This window comes from Erinaceus europaeus, chromosome 13 (assembly GCF_950295315.1).
Source record: "Erinaceus europaeus chromosome 13, mEriEur2.1, whole genome shotgun sequence".
In the NCBI taxonomy this organism is placed as follows: domain Eukaryota; kingdom Metazoa; phylum Chordata; class Mammalia; order Eulipotyphla; family Erinaceidae; genus Erinaceus; species Erinaceus europaeus.
The window spans coordinates 81,531,605-81,556,843 of NC_080174.1; the positions used below are offsets into that span (position 1 = coordinate 81,531,605).

Consider the following 25,239-nt stretch of genomic DNA (forward strand, 5'->3'; position numbering starts at 1 on the left):
ATTACAGGACCTAACACACCTACTACACCAAGATTCAGTCTGAGAACACATGCAGTTTCAAAGAGGCTGGAAAATGTAGTTCTTAGAGTAATCAGCTAGATGGTTCTGTTGTTCAGTTTTTCTGGTTGTAACCCCTTTTTAATTGTTTTCCACTTCCTTCTTTTTAAAGATCACTGATGGTACGCATTTAAATAAGTCTGTTTATGGGGCCAGGTGGTGGTGCACCTGGTTGAGCACATATATTCAAATGCTCAAAGACCCAGGTTTAAGCCCCTAGTCCCGACCTGCAGCGGGGAAATTTCACAAATTGTGAAGCAGTGTTGCAGGCATCTCTCTCTCTCTCTCTCTCTCTATCTATCTATCTATCTATCTACCACTTCCCTCTCAACTTCTCTGTCTCTATCCTATAAATAGTAAATAATCTGAAATTTTTAAAAAGTCTGTTTGACTAAGTGTACGGCCACTATTAAATGTTAATGATTGAAAAGCTACAGAAACTAATGAACATCTACCGAATTGTTGCCTAGCAGCTGTTGTATGACGTTAATCTTATAACATTCTTCAACGACTGGCTTTTAATCCTACCTTTTCCTCTAATCAGCTTTGTGAACTCAAATATGTCGCTTGACATTTGGGTTCTTGGTATCTGTCTCTGCAAAAGAAGAATGACTAGCTCTCAGAGCTATTCACCGGTGTACCAGTGGTTTTGCCCACGAGAAAGCACAGTACAGAGGTCCGAGGGCATAGGTACTATTTGAATTCTTAGAGAATCTACAATGCCATGTACTGAGTCACAGCCTCCTCCTGACAGAATGCCAGGGTGTTGTTCTAGAGAAGTGACCTTGATCCTGTTTCTAGACTCCAGGGACAGCGCGGTGCTTCACTGCCTCCACCAGAATCTTCCAGCTGGGGATGGGTCCCCTGGCTAACTACAGATCCAGAAGGCAGGTCAGGTCACTCACTATCTCTCTTTTCCTCACTGCCTGATGAGCAAGCATGAAGTCTTTTTTTGTTTGTTTGTTTGTTTTTCCCTTGCTTTCCTAATAATGAAATTCATCAAGAAATTTATCAACAAGCATCCAGAGTCACGAGTTCATTTTCCAGAACTCACACAGCAAACATCTCTGTGCCTTCTTTGAATTATAAATTTATTTTCTACTCTTGAGTTTTCTTGTCTTCGGTTTGGCTCTTCTAGACCCATCCACTCACTCATTCTTCACACATTTCTTGAGGTCACACTATGTTCTGTGCACTAGAAAGCAAAGGGGAGTAAGGTCCCTCTAGCTGAATTAAATGTGGTCTGATAGGGAGTAGATTTGCAGCGTTGTCGCTCCCTGTCCTTATTTTGCTCAGTTGGCCTGCCTGGTGTTTATCTGGTGTGCCTGGTTGAGCAAACATGTCAACAGTGTTCAGTGACCCAGGTTTAAAGCCCGGGTCCCCGACTGCAGATAAAGATATCTGCCTTTGGGAAATGTTTATAGAAGAGACACACGATCTGTGTACTCAGAACATTTTCCAATAACTACAACATAGATCTAAGGGTATCACGTGGACTTTATCAGGATGGGTGAAAATTTGAAGCATTCTCATTCTGCTTGACAGCCCCAACTTCATATATATATGTGTGTGTATATGTGTGTGTATATGTGTGTGTATGTGTGTGTATGTGTGTATGTGTGTATATATGTGTGTATGTATGTGTGTGTATGTGTATATGTGTGTGTATATATATATATGTATGTATCTATGATAAAACATCTTCAGCTTTCATTCTTCTTCCCTTCCTTGAGCCATCCATCACCAAGGCATTTCAGATGTAAAATTCAATAGGTAAGGCATGGGGAATAGGACCAAAATCATCCCAGCTTCCACTTTCCATTCTAAATCATGAACGGTGTTGGTGGAGTGTGTCATTGTCTTTGGTAACAATGCACTCGTCTTAAAAAAAAAAAAAAAAAAGCTTCCCTAGTTGTCTTTCTTCTCTTTGACAGTCACCTAATTTTGCTTCATTGTGTAGGTGGTCAACCAGATGAAACAGCACAAGTCAACAAAGGCCTGTGTAAGTTCACAAGAGCTACCTCTCATACCAACACCATCATGCCATTCAGCGGATGCAGACTTCACAAGTTACGGTACGCTTCTTTCCCTGAGCAGAGCAGAATAAAATGAATTCAGCAACCCTTAGAAGAGGCAGAGATTGTAGTATCCTGAAAAGAGCACTGGACCAGGAGTCAGGATGCCTGGTTTTGTCCCCTTTGTTAGCTTTGGGGCCTGAACCACCACTTTACTTCATACATCATGACCCTCACCTGTCACTAGGATTGCCTACCGAACACAAAAGTACCAGAACACAAAAGAAGTAATCAGTAGGGGACTGGGCAGTAGCACACCTGGTTAAGCACACATAGTACGAAGCAGAAGGACCCCAGCAAGGATCCCGGTTCGGGTCCCCGGCTCCCCACCTGCAGGGGGTATGCTTCACAAGTGGTGAAGCAGGGCTGCAGGCGTCTAGCTTTCTCTCTCCCTCTCTATCTGCACCTCCTTTCTTAATTTTTCTCTGTCCTATGTAATAAAATTTAAAAAAAAAAATGACTGCCAAGAGCAGAGGATTCATAGTGCAGCTACCGAGCCCCAGTGATAATCCTGGAGGCAAAAAAAAGAAAAAAAAAAAAAAAAACTCAGTAAATGTGTGGTCCAGGAGATGGCGCAGTGGATAAAGCATTGGATTCTCAAGCATGATGTCCCGAGTTCAATCCCTGGCAGCACATGTACCAGAATGATGTCTGGTTCTTTCTCTCTCTCTCTTAAAAAAAAAAAACTCAGTAAATGGCTTCTTGCGTTTGAGGCTTCTAATTTATTCTGTTTTCCTTTCTTTTTTTCACCAGAGCACTGCTCAGCTCTGGCTTATTGTAGTGCCTGGGACTGAACCTGGGACTTCGAAGCCTCAAACATGAGAGTCTCTTTGTATAACCATTATGCTATCTTCCCCCTACCCAGTTTATTCTCTAATATCCCCCACCCGAAGACTGTGTCTAGATGATGAGTAATATCTCTTAAAAATCATAACTGAATGAAAAAAAAATTGTTAGACTTGCTTATGTTAAATGTGAGCTGTTTGAAAACTTAATTTTCAGTGCTCAAAGAAATTGGTACTTACTATTTCCTTTTGAATTCTTGGTTTGAATTAAGTTGATTGAAAATAGAGCTTCAAAGTGAATAATGAATATTTTTACTTTCTCTTATATGATGTAAATTGGTTTAGGAAAAAAAAAACTCTTTAAAATGCCATGTTTGAGCTATAGTGCTTTTCAGGAACTTGTGTGAATGTGATGAGCTGTTATACACTCATTCTATACCTGTGAAATCATATAATTCTGTAAATTTATGTCAAATCACTAATAATAAAAAGCTAAATTTACTCTCAGGCAGAAGTTGAAAAACAAGATCAGAAGAGAAAACACAAGTAGAACCTGAACTGGAGTTGGTGTACTGCACCAAAGTAAAAGACTCTGGGGTGGGTGGGGACAATCCAGGTCCAAGAAGGATGACAGAGGACCTAGTGGGGGTTGTATTGCTATGTGGAAAACTGAGAACTGTTATGCATGTATGAACTATTGTATTTACTGTCAACTGTAATACATTAATCCCCCAATAAAGAAATTTTTTTAAAAAGTTAAATTCACAAAATAATAATAAATAACAGAGGTCATGTGGTGGCACACTTGATTAAACATACATATTACTGTGTCGAGGGACCCAGGTTCAAGCCCCTGGTCCCCACCTGCAGGAGGGAAGCTTCACAAATGGTGAAACAGTATTGCAAGTATCTCTCTTTTCAACCCCTTTTCTCTTTCCACTCCTCTCTCACACACAAGAAGAAAGAGAGAGAGAGAGAGAGAGAGACCCCACACACACATACCTAGAATGGTGGAGTTTCCTGTAGGTACCAAGCCCCAGCAATAATAACCCTGGTGGTAAATAAGATGTCACGCTCACCAGTGTCCTCTGTATAACCATTCATGATTTTCACTATACCACATGATAGTATTTGCCTGTGTTTTTTCATAAATATTAACTCATTAAAAAATTAACAAGCCCAGGGCTGGGTGGTGGCACACCTGGTTGAGTGCACATGTTACAGTGTGCAAGGACCCGGGTTTGAAGCCCCGGTCCCCACCTGCAAGGGGAAAGCTTTGCAAGTGGTGAAGCAGGGCTGCAGGTGTTTATCTCTGTCTCTCTCTCTCTTCCTATCACTTCCTTCCCTTTCAGTTTCTGGCTGTCTCTATCCAATAAAGAAATAAAGATAAAAAAAATTAAACCTTAAAAAAATGAAGTTTCTTTAAAAAAAAAATTAACAAGCAGATATTCTTTGAAAGCACCAAGTCGTTATTGCAAAATGTGCTGGCTGTGGTTAGCAGACTGACACATGGTTCCCATTTGACCTGCCTGCCAGCTGTTTTGTATGATCTTCAGATTAAAAAATAGTTTTTGCATTTTGTAAAAGACTGAAAAGGTTAACAAAATTTTATGGAAATCAGATTTCAATGCCCATAAATAAAATTTCACTGGACTTGTTTATTGATTTATTTATTAATTATTTAACAGTGGTTTCCAAAATTATGTTTTTTTAAAAATATTTTTATTTAGTTTATTTTAATGAGAAAGAGTAGATACAGAGGGAAATATACTGAGAGACAGAGACAGACAGACCCCCAGAACACTGCTCAGTTCTGGCTTATGGTGAGGCTGTTGATTGAACTTGGAACCTCAGAGTCTCAGGCTTGAAAGGCTTTTGCATAACCATTAGGCCATCTCCCCTGCCCCAAAATTATGTTGTTGTTTTGTTTCATTTGTCCTATGGCTGCTTTTATATAGAGTTTAAGTAGATACAACAGAGACTACATGACCCTAAAGCCCAAAATATTTCTACCTGCTTTGTCAAGCACGTGGCTTAGATTCAAGCCCGGGCGCCACATAAGAGTCCCACGGCTCTGAGGGCAGCTCCTCTCTTGTGATGTCTCTCCCTCTCTGTCTCTGTGTCTGAATGAAAAAGTAGACTTGGAATTGGTCATGTCAGGCATGCATTAGGTCCCAGCTCTGCCAAAGAAGAGCAGGAGAAAGAGAAGAAGTGTGTCCTGAAACCGAGAGTGTGAATAGTCTTGTTTTTTCAGTGGGTCAGGTTCAGTTTTCTCAGAGGTGCACATAGGTGACAGTGTGCTAGACAGATGGTTACTAGACATTTGCTCTCACGTGTTGCTGGGGAGTCAGCCCAGAACCTCATACATGAATGCCACTGCTAAGTAGCCTCCCCGATCCAATTTAAATTTTTTTTAAAAGTTCTTTTTTAAAAAAAAATTTATTTGCTCTTTTTATGTTGCTCTTGTTGTTTTTCATTATTGTTGTAGTTATTGATGTCGTTGTTGTTGGATAGGACAGAGAGAAATGGAGAGAGGAGGGGAAGACAGAGAGGGGGAGAGAAAGACAGATACCTGCAGACCTGCTTCACCGCCTGTGAAGCAACTCCCCTGCAGGTGGGGAGCCGGGGGCTCGAACCGGGATACTTACGCTGGTCCTTTTAAAAAAAAAAGTTCTTAAAAGTTCTGTGAATTCCTGTTGAAATAATTCATCATCTTTGATTTGAACCCTATGATTTTAAATTCACTTTCTTTAGTCTAATTTGATTTTTATTGACAATACAGGGAGCATACACATAGGCTGACTGAGCCACATTTCAATGATGGCGTCTCTAAGCTTTTCCATAGCAGAAGGCTGGTTCCCGTGCTTTAGATTCCGTTTGCCTCTCAAAGCCTAAAATAAGCTAAGCTAACTTTAGAATACAAAGAACCTGGATAATAATAAAGCTTTGTACATTCACTTTAGGTTTTGACACTTAGTTGGATAAACCAGTTTATTTGTAAATTTAGTCAACATACATAATTGGCCTGAAATCTTCAAAAGGATAAATTTTAAAACCACTGGGAAGGCCATCTATAGTGATTTTTCCCAGGAGTGTATACCAGATGTCGCCTAACCCAACACCACCTCAGCTGGCAGAGGCCCAGTCCAATTTTTATGATATAATTTGGGGTAGGGGTAAAGGGCACGGAAAGAGCATAAAAGGGAGGGAGCCAGGCGGTGGCGCACCTGGCTAAGCGCACACATCACAGTGCGCAAGGACCCGAGTTCAAGCCCCTGGTCCCCACCTGCAGGGGGAAAGCTTCACAAGTGGTGAAGCAGGGCTGCAGATGTCTCTCTGTCTCTTTCCCTTTGTATCTCCCTCTCCCCTCTCAATTTCTCTCTTGTCTCTATCCAATAATAAATAAATGAAAAGATTTGAAAGAAAGGAAGAATGTAAAAGGAGAAAAGGAGGAATATCACTACAACTGCTCCACCATTCCTGGAGCCACGACCCCCACCACCAGTGCTGTCCACGTTGCCCCGACCCAGCTGGTAGTGGAGGTCAGACCCTGGGTTGAGACAACCCTGGTCAACCCGGGGTCTGAATCCTGGTATGGGATGCATTCTATTTGCTGAGCCATTTTCCAGCCCCTAAACATCTTTTTCTTAACTGTAAATACTTTGCTCCCCCACATCTGACTTTTTTTTTTTATATAGATGGCTTTATTTACTCATTAATGAAAGAGAACCAGCACATTACTCTGGTACCGTTGGTGTTGGGGTGAAATTCAGGGTCTGTTGTGTGCAAGGTTTGTGTTCTATCATTTCACTATCTCTCTAGCACACCCACCCCCATCTCAAAACACACCCAGTCTGAAACGATGATTTTAAAAAGTAAATCTTTTTTTTAAAGATTTTTTTATATTTATTTAGTTAGTTTCCCTTTTATTGCCCTTGGTTTTTGGGTTTTTTGTTGTTGTTGTTGTTGTTGTTGTTGCAGTTATTGATGTCTCGTTGTTGGATAGGACAGAGAGAAATGGAGAGAGGAGGGGAAGACAGTGAGGGGAGAGAAAGACAGACACCTGCAGACCTGCTTCATCGCCTGTGAAGTGACTCCTCTGCAGGTGGGGAGCCGGGGGCTTGAACCAGGATCCTTAAGCCAGTCCTTGCGCTTCGCACCACGTGTGCTTAACCCACTGCACTACCGCCTGACTCCCTTAAAAAGTAAATCTTTATAAGACAGCAGTCACCTTTTTAACAAGCCTTTCCAGCCAGCAATAAGTGCTTGAATGTTGTGTTTATAACACATTTTTCAAATGCACACATATGCACACAGACATTTATTTGGAGATGATTTTAGGTAATTATTATTTTCAGTTATATCAGGCTTTTCTTGATTAAACCCTTTTATACAGTTTAATTACTATCATATGCTGTAATTGAAAGTAACTACTGTCAGTCATCAGTCTACGTGTCTTACCAGTTTTGATTCTCATTACAATATATACCTGTACATACTTAGTCATCTTAAATATTTTCTTTCTTTTTTTTTTTCCTCCTAGGTTATTGCTAGAGCTCAGTGTCTGCACTATGAATCCACTGCTCCTGCAGGCCTTTTTTTTTTCTTCCCATTTTATTGGGTAGGAAGGAAAGAGAAAGAGAGATGCTTGCAGACCTGCTTCACCATTTGTGAAGCATCCCCCCTGCAATTAGGGATCTGGGGTGGCTCGAACCCAGATTCCTTGATCCTGTGTTAGGTATACCTAACCAGGTACACCACCGTCTAGCCCCCATTATCTTAAATTTTCCATGGTGCATTTTAAAATTTAAAAAAAAAAAAAAAACTCAGCTAGATCTGGGTAGATGGCTTCCTTGGATGGTACAATTCTTTGTCATGGGGATGATCCAGATTTGAACCTGGCTCCCACCATGCTGAGGGAAGCTTCAGTGCTGCGGTGTCTATTTGTCGGTCTCTCTATCCCTATTTTTCTATCTGAAAGAGTCCATGTGTAGTAGTGGCACCCCCAGTAATGTATGGTACATTCATGCCTCAGGTTCTTGGTTCAGTCCTTGGCACCATGTTGCACAATAAGCCAGTCCCCTGCTCCCCCCCCCCATTCCATTGCCGATACTATGTCCTATTTACATAATCATTGTTTTGCCTGAAAGATTCCCCACCCATTCCTTTGATGCCTTTGATCTATCTTCTTTCTTCCTCGAGACCGGCCCTCCCTGCAGGTACATTAATCCCGCTAGTTAAAACCCTAGCTACCATTGCTACAGAAGCTTTCTACCTTCCCACTCTTTCTTCTCTCCACCCCTTTCCCAGCCATCTCCGGTCCCGACTTGCCACTTCCGGTTTTACCCTATAAAACCCACTTCTGTTCCTGTTTTCTCTCTCTTTTCTCTCCCGTGTCCCAACTTGGAGAAGGGCTGGCGGGCAGAGCAGGAGGCGGCCATTGTTTTGGTGCCACGTGCCTTAACCCTCTGTGCTGACACCTAACTCTGGAGCTCCCGCATGAATAAAAGAATTGTATTACCACACTGCCATGAGTTCCTGGTCTCTCTCCCACGACTCTCTCCCAGCAGCACCACATATGTTAGAGTGATACTCTGACTCTCTCTCTCTCTCTCTGCCTTCCTTGAGCCTCTCTCACATATGTACTAAATAAAATACAATTTTTAAAATTTTAAGTACATGAGCCAAGAAGTGGTACAGTGACTAGAATGCTGGACTTAGAAGCATGACTTCCTGAGCTCAGCCTTCAACATAGCATGTACCTGAGTGACTCTCTGGTTCTCTCTTTCTCCTGTCTCTGTCATTAATAAATAAGTAAATCTCTAACAGAAAGAAAAAATTCAAGTAGAACTAAAATGCAATATTTAGTAAAGGGGAGGAGGATGATTATTGTTTTATCACAAGAGCATTATGGGATTGCATGTTTCATCCCTGGATGAACGGGCAAGAATGACCCAACCTTTTCCTTTGGTGCTTGACAGGGAGAGAGTGAAATGATAGACACGTACAGATGCTGGATTCCCCAGGTAGGTGAGCCATATATTTTTCTTGCCAGTCATGTGTGTTTAATCCTTCTCTAGGTGATTTCCAGGCTCCTCTGTCAGTGGACCCTGCCACATGTCCCATCATCCCCGGCCAAGAGATGATTATAGAAATATCCAAGGGACGTTCAGGACTTGGTCTCAGCATTGTGGGAGGAAAAGACACACCCTTGGTAAGTTCTAGAAAGGAAATGCACGTATGGTGACAGAGATGGATATTCAGCCTACTATGGCCTTGGATCCCTTCATTGAAAGATTTGGATTTGTTTTGTGTTTAACCAGAGAACTGCTGAGTTAAACCAGAGAAATTACATCTTAAAGAAAGTCTGCAGTGGCTTCTGCCATTAAAAAATGATCTCTTCACTGACTTTTTGACGAGCCTGCCTCTTCCTCCTTCTGAAAATGGGGCAGAGCTCAGTTTCTTGTAGGAAATCAGAAGAATGTAAATCAGCATGTCTGTCCCTGCCGGATGAGTTTCTTCTTTTGCTTTTGTTGCTGTTAATGTGATTTGGTTGTATGTGTGTTGGTGGCGATGGCTGAGTAAGACTCACCTATGCTGATCTTGAATTAAAAAGTAAAATTATCATCTTTATTTATTTACTGGATAAAGACAGCCAGAAATCGAGAGGGGAGGGGGTGATAGAAAGGGAGAGAAACAGGGGGTCATGTGGTAGCGCAGCGGGTTTAGCGCACATGGCTCAAAGCGCAAGGACTGGTACAAGGATCCCGGTTCGAGCCCCCAGATCCCCACCTGCAGGGGAGTCGCTTCACAGGCGGTGAAGCAGCTCTGCAGGTGTCTGTCTTTCTCTCCCCCTCTCTGTCTTCCCCTCCTCTCTCCATTTCTCTCTCTCCTATCCAACAACAATGACATCAATGACAACAATAATAATAACCACAACAATGATAAAACAACAAGGGCAACAAAAGGGAAAAAATAGTCTCCAGGAGCAGTGGATTTGTGGTGCAGGCACCGAGCCCCAGCAATAACCCTCCAGGCAAAAAAAAAAGGGGGGAGGGAGAGAGACAGAGAGACACCTGCAACACTGCTTCACCCCTCGCAAAGCTTTCCTCCTGCAGGTGGATACCGGGGGCTCAAACCCTGGTCATTGTACATTGTAACATGTGCACTCACCCAGGCCCACCTTGAATCTTTAATACTGCATATACTTGGGGGACCTGGCAGTGGTGCATCAAGTTAAGTGCAGCCCCCTGGTCCCTACCTGCAGGGGGAAAGCTTCATGAGTAGTGCAGAAGGACTGTGGGTGTCTCTTCTGTCTCTTTCCCTATCTCTGTCCTCCCTCCCCTCTCAATTTCTCTCTGTCTCTACCCAGTAATAAATAAATAAAAAGATTTTTTTTTTAAATACTGCATACATTTGTGTCACTAGCTACTACTTCATGGGCTTTCACTGCTTGACGTTACCTGCTGCACACAGAATGTGAGGTTATTTATTAATTGCCGTGTTCTGCTTCTGTTACCACCATAACATAGGCAAAAAAAAAGACATATATATGAATAATGCCCAGTAGTCTCTGTATAACACTTTCACACATGGATAAATAACTAAATTTATACATCAATAAATAAATATATATATATATTTTTGTTTTTATTTTACTTTATTTATTATCATATAGAGACAGAGAAATTGACAGGGAAGGGGGAGATAGAGTGGGAAAAAGACAGAGAGACACCTGCAGCCCTGCTTCACCACTTATGAAGCTTCCCCCCGCAGGTGAGGGGAAAAAAAAAATATATATATATATATTCTTTAAGAGCATCTTGAGGTTCATAATGTGTAGCAGTGTGTTTTGAGACTGTAAATCCCATTGTCCTTGGAAGGATAAGCAGTGCTGAAGAATGAAAAGTGGTACCACAGCTTTTACTTCCTAACCTCAGGTACCTCATCAAAACCGTTCAAGTTAGACTCCCAAGGAACATTATCGGCATGTTGCTTTGGTAAGGCTGAACAGAAGGAGGGTGAAAGGACTTTAACAAAGAAAGACATTGTTAACCACAATGGAGATCTCCCACCCCCACCCCAAGTTTTGACAGAAGTCACAGCCTAATTGGCAGTATCCCATCAAGCCTGGAAACTCTCCAGCCAGCTAGAAGTTAGCAGGTAAAGATGGGAATATCTGAGGGGGAATTGCGGACAATGCTGAATGAAGCCCAGTATGCCTTTGTGGACCAAGAGGCTACTCACCTAGGAAGACGCCTACTTTGCCACGTCTGCCATCCAGGATTGAGCCTGGCTCCCAGCTCTCTGGGGGATGCTTTTGTGTGGTGGTGGCCTCCCCTTCCTTCCTCTGTCTCTCTGTCTCTTTCGTTGTCTGCCTATCTGAAAGAGTCAAGCTAGAGGACTAGTGAGTGGTTCTGCAAAAGACATTTCATGCCTGAGGCTTTGAGTCCCGACTTCAGTCTCCAGCACCACCATAAACCAGAGTTGAGCTCATTCTCTGTGTTTTCCCTCTCTCTCTTTCTCTCTCTCTCGTAAAATATCTCTTTTACTTTTTCATTAAAGTAAAAAAAAAAAAAAAAAAGCTGGATCAGGGAAGAGAGTAGCTCCCAAATATGGGAAAGGTGTATAAATATTGTTGACTAAACCCCATCGATTTGATCTCATCTGGGGCCCATATTCAGCTTAGGAGCCTGTGTGACCTCTGCATCCCTGTAGGTCTGAGCTCACATTCTGTGGTCATGAGCAGGAATGTTCCAAGCTGCCCCAATTTCAGGATCCATCTTCCTTGGGTGGAACACAGAGTATGTTGTCCAGCCTCCCTTCGGAGAATGGAACATTCTCTACTGTTGTTGATTTACCTTAAGGGCAAGATCCTACAGGGGCCCACAAAGGGGTCTATTGTATTGTTCCTGATAGAGATGACTGGTAACATTGGGGAGAGGGATTTATTTGAGGTCTAGGCCCATATGTCTGTTTGGGAATCTCAGGACTCCCCAACTAGGGCCCCAGCTGATGGGGTGGCCTGATAGTGACTAAAGAGTCATCCTTATAGTATGCCTGTCTCTTGCCCTTATTCAGCTTTTGCAGTCCATGTTTTGATAGGGTGAGCTTTGGAGTGAGTGAGGGAAGTTACATAGGGGCTACAGAATAGGAAAGCTATCAGGGAAGGGGATGGGCTATGGACTTCGGGTAGTGGGAATGGTGTGGAGTTGTACCCTCTTATCCTATGGTTTTTTCAGTGTTTCCTTTTTATAAATAAAAAAATTTTTTAAATTAAATATGAATAAACTTTCCACCAAATTTTTTTTTTAATAATTTAAAAAAGAAATTAAAAAAATTAAGAAAAGCCAAGCTGAAGTGGCGAAGCCCCTAGCAATCCTTTACATCGCTTTACTCTGGCCTTTGCACATGTGTGGGGAGACAGGACTTTTTGAATTCCCCTCCCCCCTTTACACATCTGTGCAACCCTCCCAGTTAGTGTTCCCATAACCTCTTTACTGTGTGTCCATAAGACATTTTTTCATCTCCTCTAGACGAATTCAGCCTCTGAGACTTTGTCTCTCTACCCCCATCACTCCTATCTGTTATAAATAGTTTCTCTGGAGCCAAGACAGATGGTTTCTGAGCTCACAGAGGGAGGGCTCACTTAGCCTCCATTAGTGCTCGCAACCATCTAAAAACTTTCTGAATACCAAGATAATGGTGAGGGTGAGCTTCATCAGAAGGTTTATGAGCACACCTGGACCCAATCCTCAAAGACAGACTTCTGCGTCTGTTGTTTTAAGCTTATAATATCCTCCCAGATCTGCTTTAAGAAAATATTGTCTTCTGGGACAGAATGCATGTGTGTGCATAATGAGTGCCCTTTGTGTTTTGTTCAGGGTACAAAAATTAAGTTATATAATGCTTCCCTCAAAAAGCTTACACATCCATTCAAGCTGATTCTATTGCCTTTCAGGTTTATGATCTAATATAAGAGCACAACCAATAAAAGATCATGATAACAGCTATAGAAATAGGTACTTTTCACAGAAAGTAGGGGGAAAATTATAGCTAAAGTACTTAGCTATAACAAAAAAGAAGGAGGAGGAGGGAGAAAGAAAAAGAGAGAAGGAAAGGAAAAGAAAGGAGAGGAGAGCGAAGGGGAGGGGAGGGGAAGGGAGGAGAGGGAAGGGAAAACATTTAGGAGCCAGATAGTGGCACACCTGGTTGAGCACACATATTACAATGTGCAAGAACCCAGGTTCAAGCCCCTGGTTCCTACCTGCATAGGGTAGTGAAGCAGGGCTGCAAGTGTCTCCCCATCTCTTGATCTTCCCTCTCAATTTCTGGCTGTGTATATACAAAAAAAAAAAGGAAAAAACATTTATAGATTTACTCTATCTGGAGAGCTCTGTATAACTGGAATAATCTAGCCATTTGGGGCCATGATTATGTTGTTGACAAGAACAGTGCTGAACCCCATCATTCAGGAAGAACTGAGCAAACTAGAAAAGGAAAACTGGAGGGAATAATGCTAATATCGAATGTTACATCCTTCTACATGAAGGATAAGAGTGATTCGGAAGGCAGGGGATAGATAGCATAACGGGTATGCAGGGAGACTCTCATGCCTGAGGCTCCAAAGTCCCAGGTTCAGTTTCCCACACCATAATAAGCTAGAGTTGAGCAGTGCTCTGCTTAAAAGAAAAAAAAAGGGATCTGGATTCTCCTAAAGTCCCAGAGGGCTCCAGGAAGAACAGAGAACATTATTGTGAGGGAGAACTTGTCATTTCTTATTTATTTTTATTATTAGTATTATTTGCCACCAGTTTTACCCCTGGGGTTTGATATCTGCACAACTACTCCTCCACTACCATTGGACATTTTTCCCCTCTATTTTTTTTTTCTTTCTTTCCATAGAAGGGAGAGAGAGACATCTGCAGCACTGCTTCATTGCTCGGGAAGTTCCCCCCCCGCTCCCCCCCCCCCCCGCCCCTGCGTGTGGAGACCAGGAGCTTGAATCCAGGTCCTTGTGCATGGTAACATGTGCACTCTCCCTGGGCTTACCACCACTCTAGGAAGAATTTTCTTAATATCAACTGACTACTTTCAAGATGTATTTTGGCAAAGGCAGGCGACCATTTTGCAGGGATGGTTTTTCAGTTTAATAACAGTTTTTGTTTGGGGACTTTCCTTGGTTTATAAGCCTTGGTTTATAAATGTTAGATGTTATTTCCTTAGCCTCTTCTTGGCTGGTGCTTGAGGGAATCATGTTATGTGAGATAAGCCAGAAGGAGAAGGATAAATACTATCTGACCTCAGTCATCTGTTGTTGGGAATCTGGGTTGTTTTCAAATGTGGGCTATTGTTGTATGCTTTACATTGGGTTGTTCTAGTTCTCCCCCCCCAAGAGAATTGGATCAGTCCAGTTAGTTTCGCGGGCCCACTTGGCCCCGCCCCTGGGAACCCCGAGAGAGGGTTTCAGAGTTCCAGAGTTGGAGAGTTGGAGAGTTGCAGAGTTCGAGAGTTCTTGGCGCCGCCACAGCAAAGAGGCAGCAGAGTTCTGTTTGGTGATTAGTTTGGTTTAGTTTATAAATCGCTGTTCCTGAATAAAGAAATACAGCTTCCCTGCCCAGCCGTTGTCTCCGCGTCTCTGTTACCCATCCGTGAAGCTAGCCCGGCCAGCTAGAGCCTCCGAATTTTAACAACAGGCTATTTATTACAAATTGTGCTGTGGTGAACACAGGTGCACGTAGATCTCTTTGGAGAGGGATATTTGCATCCTTTAGGTATATTCCTGTGAGAGGAATTGCTAAACCATAGGGTAGGTCCATTCCTAACATCCTGAGATATCACTAAACTGCTTTCCACAGGGATTGGAGCATTTATACTTTTAACTCCCATCTTTCAACATGGTGAGAGTATAAGAAACTCATTCTCAGGCATTCCCACCTGACAAATTGTGTAGTCTTAACTTTTATTAACTAGGATTTAAGGCCTAATTGTCTTTGTTTGGTTCAAAGAATTTCAGTGATTGCTTTAACTTTTGAGAGGGAATTTTGTTTTATATATTTATTTATTGGGTGGAGCTGAGGCCTCACATATATATGATTTCATGACTTCTTCTTTCAGTTAGACAGAGAAATGGAGAGCACTTGTACAGTACGTGAATCACATACCCTACCCAGAGAGGAATCTTTCTGGTCCTGAACCTTTGTGTGTAGCTTTTTTTAAAAATATTTTATTTATAAAAAGGAAACACTAACAAAAAATGTAGGATAAGAGGGGTACAACTCCACAAAATTCCCACCACCAGAACTCTGTATCCTATCCTCTCCCCTGATAGCTTTCCTATTCTTTATCCCTCTGGGAGTATGGATCCAGAGTCATTATGGAATGCAGAAGGTGAAAGGTCTGGCTTCTGGAATTGCATCCCGCTGAACATGGGTGGTATTTTTTTTTTTAATAAATAAATAAAATTTTTTAATGAAAAAGAAATAAGATTCTCTTCTCTTAATGTTTGAAACATTTTGCAACAGAATTTTTTTTTCTTTAGTTACTAGGGCTCAGTGCTAGCATCACAAATCCACTACTTTTGGTAGGTTTTTTGTTGTTGTTGTTTGTTTGTTTTTTGCCTCCAGGGTTATCGCTGGGACTCGGTGCCTGCAGTATGAATCCACTGCTCCTGGAGGCCATTTTTTCCCCATTTTCGATGCCCTTCCTTGCACTTACTGTAGTTGTTGTTGTTATTGATGTTGTTGTTGTTAGATAGGACAGAGAGAAATGGAGAGAGGGTGGGAAGACAAAGAAGGAGAGAGAACGACACCTGCAGACCTGCTTTACCACCTGTGAAGCGACCCCCTGTGTCAGCTTTCTTGCGGGGTGACAGCAGCAGGAAGGCAACCAACCCATGCTCTCTTGCCCATTCCAAGAGACGTGATGATTTAGACAAGAAACACCGGGGAGACTGAAGTGTGCTCAGATCTCCAGTCTCGTTTATTGGCAGGTGGACGTGAGTTTAAATAGAAAACCAAACAGAGAACATATTTCAAACATGTCAGAAATTACAGGTTTCTTAAAGGTCAGATTGCCCCTATGGTAGGGGGCTGGTATGACAGGAATTGATGAGATACAAGACAGTTATTCTCCATGATGCAAGCAACTTAATTATCCAAAGGTATTTGAGAGAAGCATAGGGGTTAAACCAGTTGGGTGAGACAGAGAGAAGATAGATATCAAAAGGCCATATAGTTTGGAATTTCTGTTGTCTGGGGTCTGAGGTGTATGATAGAGTGTGTGATAAGGTGTGTTCTCTGTGATCAGAAGGTGAGGTGAACTTTGAGTAAATGAATCTTAAGGTAAGCAGCCATATGGCCTGTGGTTAATGGAGAGGAGTAGTGAGGTTTCTGTGGGCTTGAGAGTCAAGAAGGAAAGAGCTAAGTCTGAGAGACATGACGTGGTTTCTCCCCTTTGCTCACCTCGGTTGAGAGAGACTAACAAGAGGGTATCTTCTCAGACCACCATCCAAGGATGGGGGGAGTTCTCCCTAAACTCTATCAAGTTTACACATAGCCCCACACCCCTGTAGGTGGGTAGCTGGGGGCTTGAACTGGGATCCTTAAGCCAGCCCTTGCGCTTTGCACCTTGTGCACTTAATCCACTACACTACTGCCCAGCACCCCCCCCCCCCGCCTTTTTTTTCCTTTTCATTCCATAGGGCAGAGAGAAAATGAGAGGGGAGGAAGAGATAGATGGGGAAAGAAGGATAGACACCTGCAGACTGGCTTCACCACTTGTAAAACATTCCCACTGCAGGTGGGAAGGGGGAACTCAAACCTCGGTCCTTGCGTTATCCTTAGTACTATGTGAGCTTAACCAGGTACACCCTCTCCTGGCCCCTGCAACAGAAATTTTTTAATGCAGTAGACTAGTCAAAAGTCTATTGCTTGAAATCCAGAATACCATTGTGGCCAGTACATTCTAGGGGCTTCAGGACAAACAGTGTCACAGATGTAGAAATAGCAGCTGCTTTGACACTCCAAAAAGGGTATTTTTGAGAACCTGAGCTCCCCCCCCCACTCTACTGTTGAGTAAGTTTTTTTTTTTTTAACCTACTGTGTTCTTTTTATTTTTATTTATTTGGGTAAAAACAGAGAAATTGAGAGGGAATTGGGTAGAGAGAGAGAGAGACACCTGTCACACTGCTTCACCACTTGTGAAGCTTTCCTGCTGCAGGTTGGGGCTGGAGGCATGAACCTGGGTCCTCGTGCACTGTAGCGTGTGTGCTCAGCCAGGTGCACCACCACCCGGCCCCCTGAATGTTCATATATATAAACTGCATTTGCTATGTTTGTATTGTTCTCCTGCATCTGGAGAAAAGCTTGTCTCTTTATAGGAAGAGGACAACTAGGCTATGACATTTATTTGTCTTTATAGTCTTGCTACAACCATCCTGTTGTTTATGATGTCAGTGGATTCTCGGGACAGGTTGTAAAATGTAAATATCACTAAAACTAAAAAGCCTGGGACTATCACATTTAGACTTTTACCATTTCAGAGTTCCAAACCTCTATTCTTTTTGTACCAACTTAGTACTAACAATTCACTCTTATTAAACAAAATTTCTGTAGGACAGGTGCATTAACGAAGTATCAAGGTAGGATATCTCAATACCTACAGACATCTAATCTTTGACTAAATATTAAGTGGGGAAAAGAGAGTCTCTTCAACAAATGGTGTGGGAAAAATTGGGTTCAAACATGCAGAAGAATGAAACTGAACCACTCTATTTCACCAAACACAAAACTAAATTCCAGGTGAATCAAAGACTTGGATGTTAGACCAGAATCCATAAAACACTTCAGAGGAAAATACTGGCAGAACTATTTTCCATCTAAATTTTAAAGACACCTTCAGTGATACGAATCCAATTACAAAAAAGACTAAATCAAAAATAAGCCAATGTGACTACATCAAATCCAAAAGCTTCTGCACAGCAAAAGAAACCACCATCCAAACACGGAGACCCCCCCACAGAATGGGAGATCAAGGTAGAAGAGCTCTCTTATTTGAACACCATGTGACATAATTCATCCGTCTAGAAACATAAAAAAATATCTGTCTGAGACTACCTCACCAATGTGTCCTGGCACCTCACCTCTCTGGAGCCCTATCTCACTAGGGCAAGACAGAAACAGGCTGGGGTATGGATCGACCTGCCAAAGCCCAATTTCAGCCAAGAAGCAATTACAGAAGCCAGAACTCCTACCTTCTGCACTCCCAAAAAACAACTTTAATCCATGCTCCCAATAGGGGTAGGAAGAGGATAAGAAGGCTCTGGACTCTAGTCTGTCAGGTTCCAGAGAGAGGGGACTGGCAGGCTAGTGTTGCGAGTAGGAGAGAGGATCCAGGGACTCCTGCGGCATGGTAATACAATTCTTTATTGATGTGGGGCCCCAGAGTCGGGCGTGAGCACAGTGGATTAGGCCACATGGCGCCAAACTGCAATGGCTGCCTCCCACTCTGCTCACCAGCCCTTCTCCAGGTCAGGACGTGGGAGAGAAAAGAGTGAGTGAGGAAGAGAGAGAGAAACCAGGAACAGAAGTGGGTTTTATAGGGTAAAAACCGGAAGTGGCAAGTTGGAAATGGCTAGGGAAGGGGGTGGAGAGAAGCAAAAAGCATGCTGGGAAGGTGGAAGTGTCCTTAGCAATTGTTGCGATGGTTTTAATTGGTGGGATTAATATACCCTGCAGGCAGGGAAGGTCTCAAGGTAGAAAGAAGATAGATCAGGCAAAACAATGATTATGTAAATAGGCCATACTATCAGCAATGCAGCATGGAGCAAGGGGAGCTGGTTTAATACCCGACGGGACGAAAAAAGAGAGAAATATTTGGATGTAGTGATAGGGTCATGTGTGGCTTGGAGGGGAAGAGAGGATTGGACCTGGAAGAAAAAGGGAGCAACTGTGTACAAATGTAGACAGATAATTGTAGAGATGACAGTTAACCCATATCTGCAACCTTGGGAGAACCGTGGTGCTTCGCAGGGACTTGAGATTCAGAACTCTGATGGTGGGAACAGTGTGGAATATACCCCTGTTGACATTATAATTCTGTAAATCAATATAAAATCAATAATAATTTTTTTAATCTGCCTGTGAATGTATGGCTAATTCTTCAGTGACCTCACTTAACCCTTCCTTCACCATGTTGGGTACAGATGTTGAGTAATTGCTGCTTTCAACAATTTGAATGTTGGACCATAGCAACTTAGATCACTAGATATGTTTTTTTAAGGAAGAATAGAAAGCTACTTTACATTTGATTAAGTGTTTTATTTTACCATTCCCCTTCAAGTGAACTTTGCACAGTCTGCTTCATGAGGACTGTGGTTTGCTTTGGCGGATAATGCCCCAGAGCTAAGCCCCTTTTATCGTTATTGCTTAAGTCATATATTTTTATACAAAACACTGTATTACCTTTATTTTTATTTTAAAATCAAAGCACCATTTGCAAAAAGTCTATGAATCACACTGGAAGAATGTTAACGAATCATGCCTCTGAATTTCTAGATTTGGGCATTTTTCTGATCTTAGAGAATATGACTGTAAGCAAAAAAATATCTTGCAAGCTGAGTTTCAACAAATAAGGACCAGATGGAACTACAGGGACTTGTAAAATAGAAGGCAAATATTATCCCATTTCCTTAAAATAAATCTATTTTTTCAGTATGAAAAATGATACTCATATTGATGGATATCAGCTTTTTGTTAAATTGGACTTGGCAAGGAAGTCCATTCAAAGTAAATATAAAACAGTTTCTTTTTAAAGCTTGAGATGAGAAAGCTCTACAGAGTCTTCAACTCTGAAGCCCTTTTATTTATTTGCAGCAGTGTTATATTAGCTATTTTATTGCTGTGATTTTCATTCCACGATTTAGTGACTTGTAAATAGTGTGCAAGGGCTTGCAATCTCTGAGTTTGAGTTTGAAGATAGTTTGCATAGTCTGTTGCTTTAAAAAACACACACATACCACCACCACCACCACTGTGGTACCACCTCCATTACTGCTCCCCGTGTAACTGAGCATTTAATCTTTCTTCATATATCAAGTTAAGCACTGCATCCATTGCTGATTTAATGCTCATTTGTGTTGTCTGTATACTTTGTTTCCTGAGAATATTTAAGCATTCAAAATAATAACTACTGTGGTCCAGGAGGTGGCACAGTGGATAAAGCATTGGACTCTCAAGCATGAGGTCCTGAGTTCAATCCCCGGCAACACATGTACCAGAGTGATGTCTGGTTCTTTCTCTTTCTCTCCTATCTTTCACATAAATAAATAAAATAATAATAATTATTACTGAACATTATGATTCCTTTTATTTCTCTTCGAAGGGTTTGGTAGATGCCTATCTTCATACCCTTCCCCAAGCATATTAGAATAGATTAAAAAAATAAATAACTGGAGATGAGGGTATACAGATCTTTTTTTTTTCTCCTTTGTAGTAGAACTTTATGGGGATTAATGGGAGTCTTGGTTATCTACTGAGACTTTTAGAAAATCTGTGTAGTAAGCCCCATATCCTTCTGACATCTCTCAGACTATGGGATTTGGGCTTCTTCTCTGTCAGTTAGAAAGAGTTCTGCTTGCTAGGCAGATTCTAAGCATCTGTGGGAAATGATTTCCTCTGCTGCAGTATATGAGTTCAAAAAAAGCTCTAAAAGTTTAGAGTTAGAATGACTTCAGAAACCATGTAGTTTAAACTGAGGAAACAGCATTAATTGTTATGCAAAAAAATTTCATACCAGAGATTCTGTAGTCCCAGGTTCAATTCCCAGTACCACCATAAATGGAAACTAAGCAGTTCTCTGACCTTTCTCTGTATCTCTCCCCCCTCCCCCTCTCTCTCTCTTTCTCTCTCATTAAGATAAAGTAGATGCCTTTTTAAAAATTTCTTTATTGGGGAATTAATGTTTTACATTCAACAGTAAATACAATAGTTTGTACATGCATAACATTTCCCAGTTTTCCATATAAAAATACAACACCCACTAGTTCCTCTGTCATCCTTCTTGGATCTGTATTCTCCCCACCCACCCACCCCAGAATCTTTTACTTTGGTGCAATATGCCAGTTCTAGTTCAGGTTCTACTTGTGTTGTCTTTTCAGATCTTGTTTTTTCAACTACTGCCTGAGAGTGAGATCATTCCATATTCATCCTTCTGTTTCTGACTTATTTCACTTAACATGAATTTTTCAAGGTCCATCCAAGATCAGCTGAAAATGGTGAAGTCATCATTTTTTATAGCTGAGTAGTATTCATATATATATATATATATATATATATTACAACTTGCTCAGCCACTCATCTGTTGTTGGACAACAGATGTTGTCCAGACAACAGATGTTGTTGGGTTGCTTCCGTGTTTTGGATATTACAAATTGTGCTGCCAAGAACATATGTGTTCACAGATCTTTTTGGTTGGGTGTGTTGGGTTTCTTAGGATATATCCCCAGGAGAGAAATTGCAAGATCATAGGGTAGGTCTATTTTTAGCTTCTGAGAGTTCTCCAGACTGTTTTCCACAGAGGTTGGACCAACTGACATTCCCACCAGCAGTGCAGGAGGGTTCCTTTGACCCCACACCCTCTCTAGCATTTGCTGCTATTACCTTTTCTGATGTATGACATTCTCACAGGAGTGAAGTGGTATCTCATTGTTGTCTTTATTTGCATTTCTCTGACAGACTTGGAGCATTTTTTCATGTGTTTCTCAGCCTTTTGAATGTCTTCTGTGGTGAATATTCTGTCCATGTCCTCCCCCATTTTTGGATGGGGTTATTTGTTTTCTTGTTGAGTTTGGCAAGCTCTCCATATTTTGGTTATTAAACTCTTGTCTGATGTATGGCATGTAAAGATCTTCTCCCATTCTGTGAGGGGTCTCTTGGTTTGGGTAGTGGTTTCTTTTGCTGTGCAGAAGCTTTTTAATTTGATGTAGTCCCATAGGTTTATGCTTGCCTTAGTCTTCTTTATAATTGGATTCGTTTCGTTGAAGTTGTCTTTAAAATTTATGCGGAAAAGAGTTATGCCAATATTTTCCTCTAAGTATCTGATAGTTTCTGGTCTAACATCCAAGTCCTTGATCCACTTGGAATTTACTTTTCTATTTGGTAAAATATAGTGGTTCAGTTTCAGTCTTCTGTATGTTTCAAGCCATTTTTTCCAACACCATTTGTTGAAGAGACTCTGCTTTCCCCACTTAATAGTCTGGGCACCTTTGTCAAAGATTAGATGTCCATAGGTGTGGGGGCTTACTTCTGGGCTCTCAATTCTATTCCACTAGTTAGTATGTCTATTCATGTTCCAGTACCAAGCAGTTTTGATGACAATAGCCCTATAATACAATTTGAGATCTGGGAGTGTGATGCCTCTGGTTCTGTTCTTTCTTCTCAAGATTGTTTTGGCAATTCTAGGTCTTTTCTGGCTCCAGATAAACATTTGTAACATTCCATTCTCCAAAAAAAAATGTGGTTGGGATCTTGATGGGGATAGCATTAAATTTGTAGATGGCTCTGGGTAGTATATTCATTTTTTTTGTTTGTTTTTTAAATTTATTTTTATTTACATTTATTTATTTATTTATTTAAGAAAGGAGACATTAACAAAACCATAGAATAAGAGGGGTACAATTCCTCACAATTCCCATAACCCGATCTCCATATCCCATCCCCTCCCCTGATAGCCTTCCTATTCTCTATATCTTTCTGGGAGTATGGATCCAGGGTCCTTGTGGGTTGCAGAGGGTGGAAGGTCTGGCTTCTGTAGTTGCTTCCCCACTGAACATGGGCGTTGACTGGTCAATCCATACTCCCAGTCTGCCTCTCTCTTTCCCTAGTAGGGTGGGGCTCTGGGGAAGTGGAGCTCCAGTACACATTGATGGGGTCATCTGTCCAGGGAAGTCTGGTCAGCATCTTGCTGGCATCTGGAACCTGGTGGCTGAAAAGAGAGTTAACATACAAAGCCAAACAAATTGTTGAACAATCATGGACCGAAAGACTGGAATAGTGCAGATGAAGTGTTGGGGGGTATTCCCTGCATGCTCTTGTGTACTTCTGCTTTCAGTTATATATTTTTCCCCTAGTTTATGGGCACGGGTGAACCTATGCTATATCTCAGGGGACCTGGACTATATCTAGGTTTGGGGACTTTATTGGGGAGTGGAACACCTGGAATGGAATTAGAGAATACTATGAAAGGAAAGGTCTCACCCGAGTGATGAAGCTGAAGGGTTGTCATTCCACACCTGAAGTCTCTGGTCACAGTCTGAAGTGAATCATGCTGGGGTGGCACTTGCGTTGATTAAGTTGTGATCCGCGGATGTAATATTATATTCATTTGATGATGTTAATTATTCCAACCCATGAACATGGAATATCTTTCCACTTCTTTGTGTCTTTTTCAGTTTCCTTGAGTAGTGACTCATAGTTTTCAGTATACAAGTCTTTCACTTACTTCTCTTTGGTTAGATTTACTCCTAGATATTTTATTGTTTTTGTTGCTACAGTAAAAGGAATTGATTTCTGGATTTCCACTTCTTCTAGCTTATTGTTTGCATAGAGGAAATTCCACTGACTTTTGAATGTTAATTTTGTATCCTGGCACCTTACTATATTGCCTGATGATATCCAAAAGCTTCTTGCTGGATTCCTTAGATTTTTCTGTGTATACTACCATGTCATCTGCAAATAGGGAGAGTTTGACTTCTTCTCTTCCAATCTGTATGACTTTAACTCCTTGCTCCTGCCTGATTGCTATAGCAAGAACTTCCAACACTATGTTGAATAGTAATGGTGATAGTGGGCAGCCCTGTCTAGTACCTGATCTGAGGGGAAATGCTTTCAGTTTTTCACCATTGAATATGATGTTGGCTATAGGTTTGCTATATATAGACGCCACTATCTTCAGGAATTTTGCATCTATTCCCATTTTTTGTAGTGTTTTGGTCATAAAGGGATGTTGTAGTTTGTCAAAGTCTTTCTCTGCATAGATTCCTTTTTAAAAGGTAAAGAAACCATGCAGTTCAACTATGTGTCTTAATAAAAATGTAAAATATCATAAAGTGGAACGATACAGTTCAGTCTGTTACAGCACATAACTTACATTGCCTGAGGCCCCAGACACTCGTGAAGTTGAACACCTGAAGAGCTGTCTGGAAACAGAACCTTCTCAAATCTGGGTTCTTCTTCCATACTCAATTACATTTTATTTTCAAATCGTATTCTAAGGGAAATACAGTAGATAAACTTGGTTTTTCATCACCTGGCAGGCAGCACAGTGAATGAAGCTTTGGGACCTCAACTATAAGGTCCCAGGTTCAATCCCCAGCATCTCATGTGCCAGAATGATGTTCTGGTTCTCTTGTCTCCTCTCCTTCTCCTTCTCCTTCTCCTTCTCCTTCTCCTTCTCCTTCTACCCTCTCTCTCCTTTTCTCCCTTTCTCTCTTTCTCTCTCTCTCCCTCTTTCTCCCTCCCTCCTTCCCATCTCCCCCCTCCTTTCTTCTCTCTTATTAACAAATAATAAAAATCTTTCAGAATCTTGGGTTTTCATTATTACTATTATTATTATTATTAGAATCTTGATTTTTCAAGAAATTGATTGTGAAAGATTTGGGGACAGAAAAGAAAGGCATGGTCTGAGACAGTCATCTCTATAAAAAATGAAGTTTGGAGTTACTATTCTTAACCAAACTGAGATATACTTAAACTATTTCAAACCTGTGCTTTCTTCTTAAAAGCTCTCTGCAATAGACATTCTAAATCAACAACTTGGTCCAGTTACATATGTTTTCAGTGCAGAATTGAATGAAGTTTTGGTTTTAAGTGGGTTAAGATTTTTCTACTCTCACTATTCTATCAGTATGCTGATTTGGCCTTTCTGATGAGAAAATATTCTACCATATACAAGATATGTCTGTATGACTTCTAAGCACTGACATCCTTAGAGGACACTCTATTTAAAAAAAAAAAAAAGTTTCAAAGTAACATAATCCTTTGAGGTCTCAGACAGGTGCAATGGTTTCTTCCAGAGGGGAGGAAATAGCCACTTTAATACTCCTAATATCTGTAATATGTCTGATCTTTCTGAAGTCTTTCTTGTTTAGAAATTTTTTTTCCCATGTAACAAAGAAATAAGCCATCACACTCCTTTGGGATCTTTGGGGATTTTGTTTTCTGCTTCAGTGTGTACGTTAATGTGGAAAGTGTCTGTGATTTAAATATCTCTGAGGCCTTCTTATTCTTTTTTCTTTCTCATCTATTTTGGAGTGAAGGAGGGTG

General features: G+C 41.3%; 1 protein-coding gene across 4 annotated transcripts in view; it reads left to right on the plus strand.

Annotated features, from left to right (window-relative positions):
* The window catches only part of LOC132542943 (inaD-like protein), a 234,205-nt gene that overhangs the window by 137,333 nt on the left and 71,633 nt on the right, over positions 1–25,239 (plus strand). For 3 of the 4 annotated variants that reach the window (XM_060206319.1, XM_060206321.1, XM_060206320.1), the window contains exons 7-9: positions 859–948; positions 2,018–2,132; positions 8,998–9,131. In XM_060206319.1, coding sequence (XP_060062302.1) covers positions 859–948; positions 2,018–2,132; positions 8,998–9,131 — 339 coding nt within the window. The remainder of the gene's footprint in view (positions 1–858; positions 949–2,017; positions 2,133–8,997; positions 9,132–25,239) is intronic. The other variant, XM_060206318.1, reaches the window with a different exon arrangement.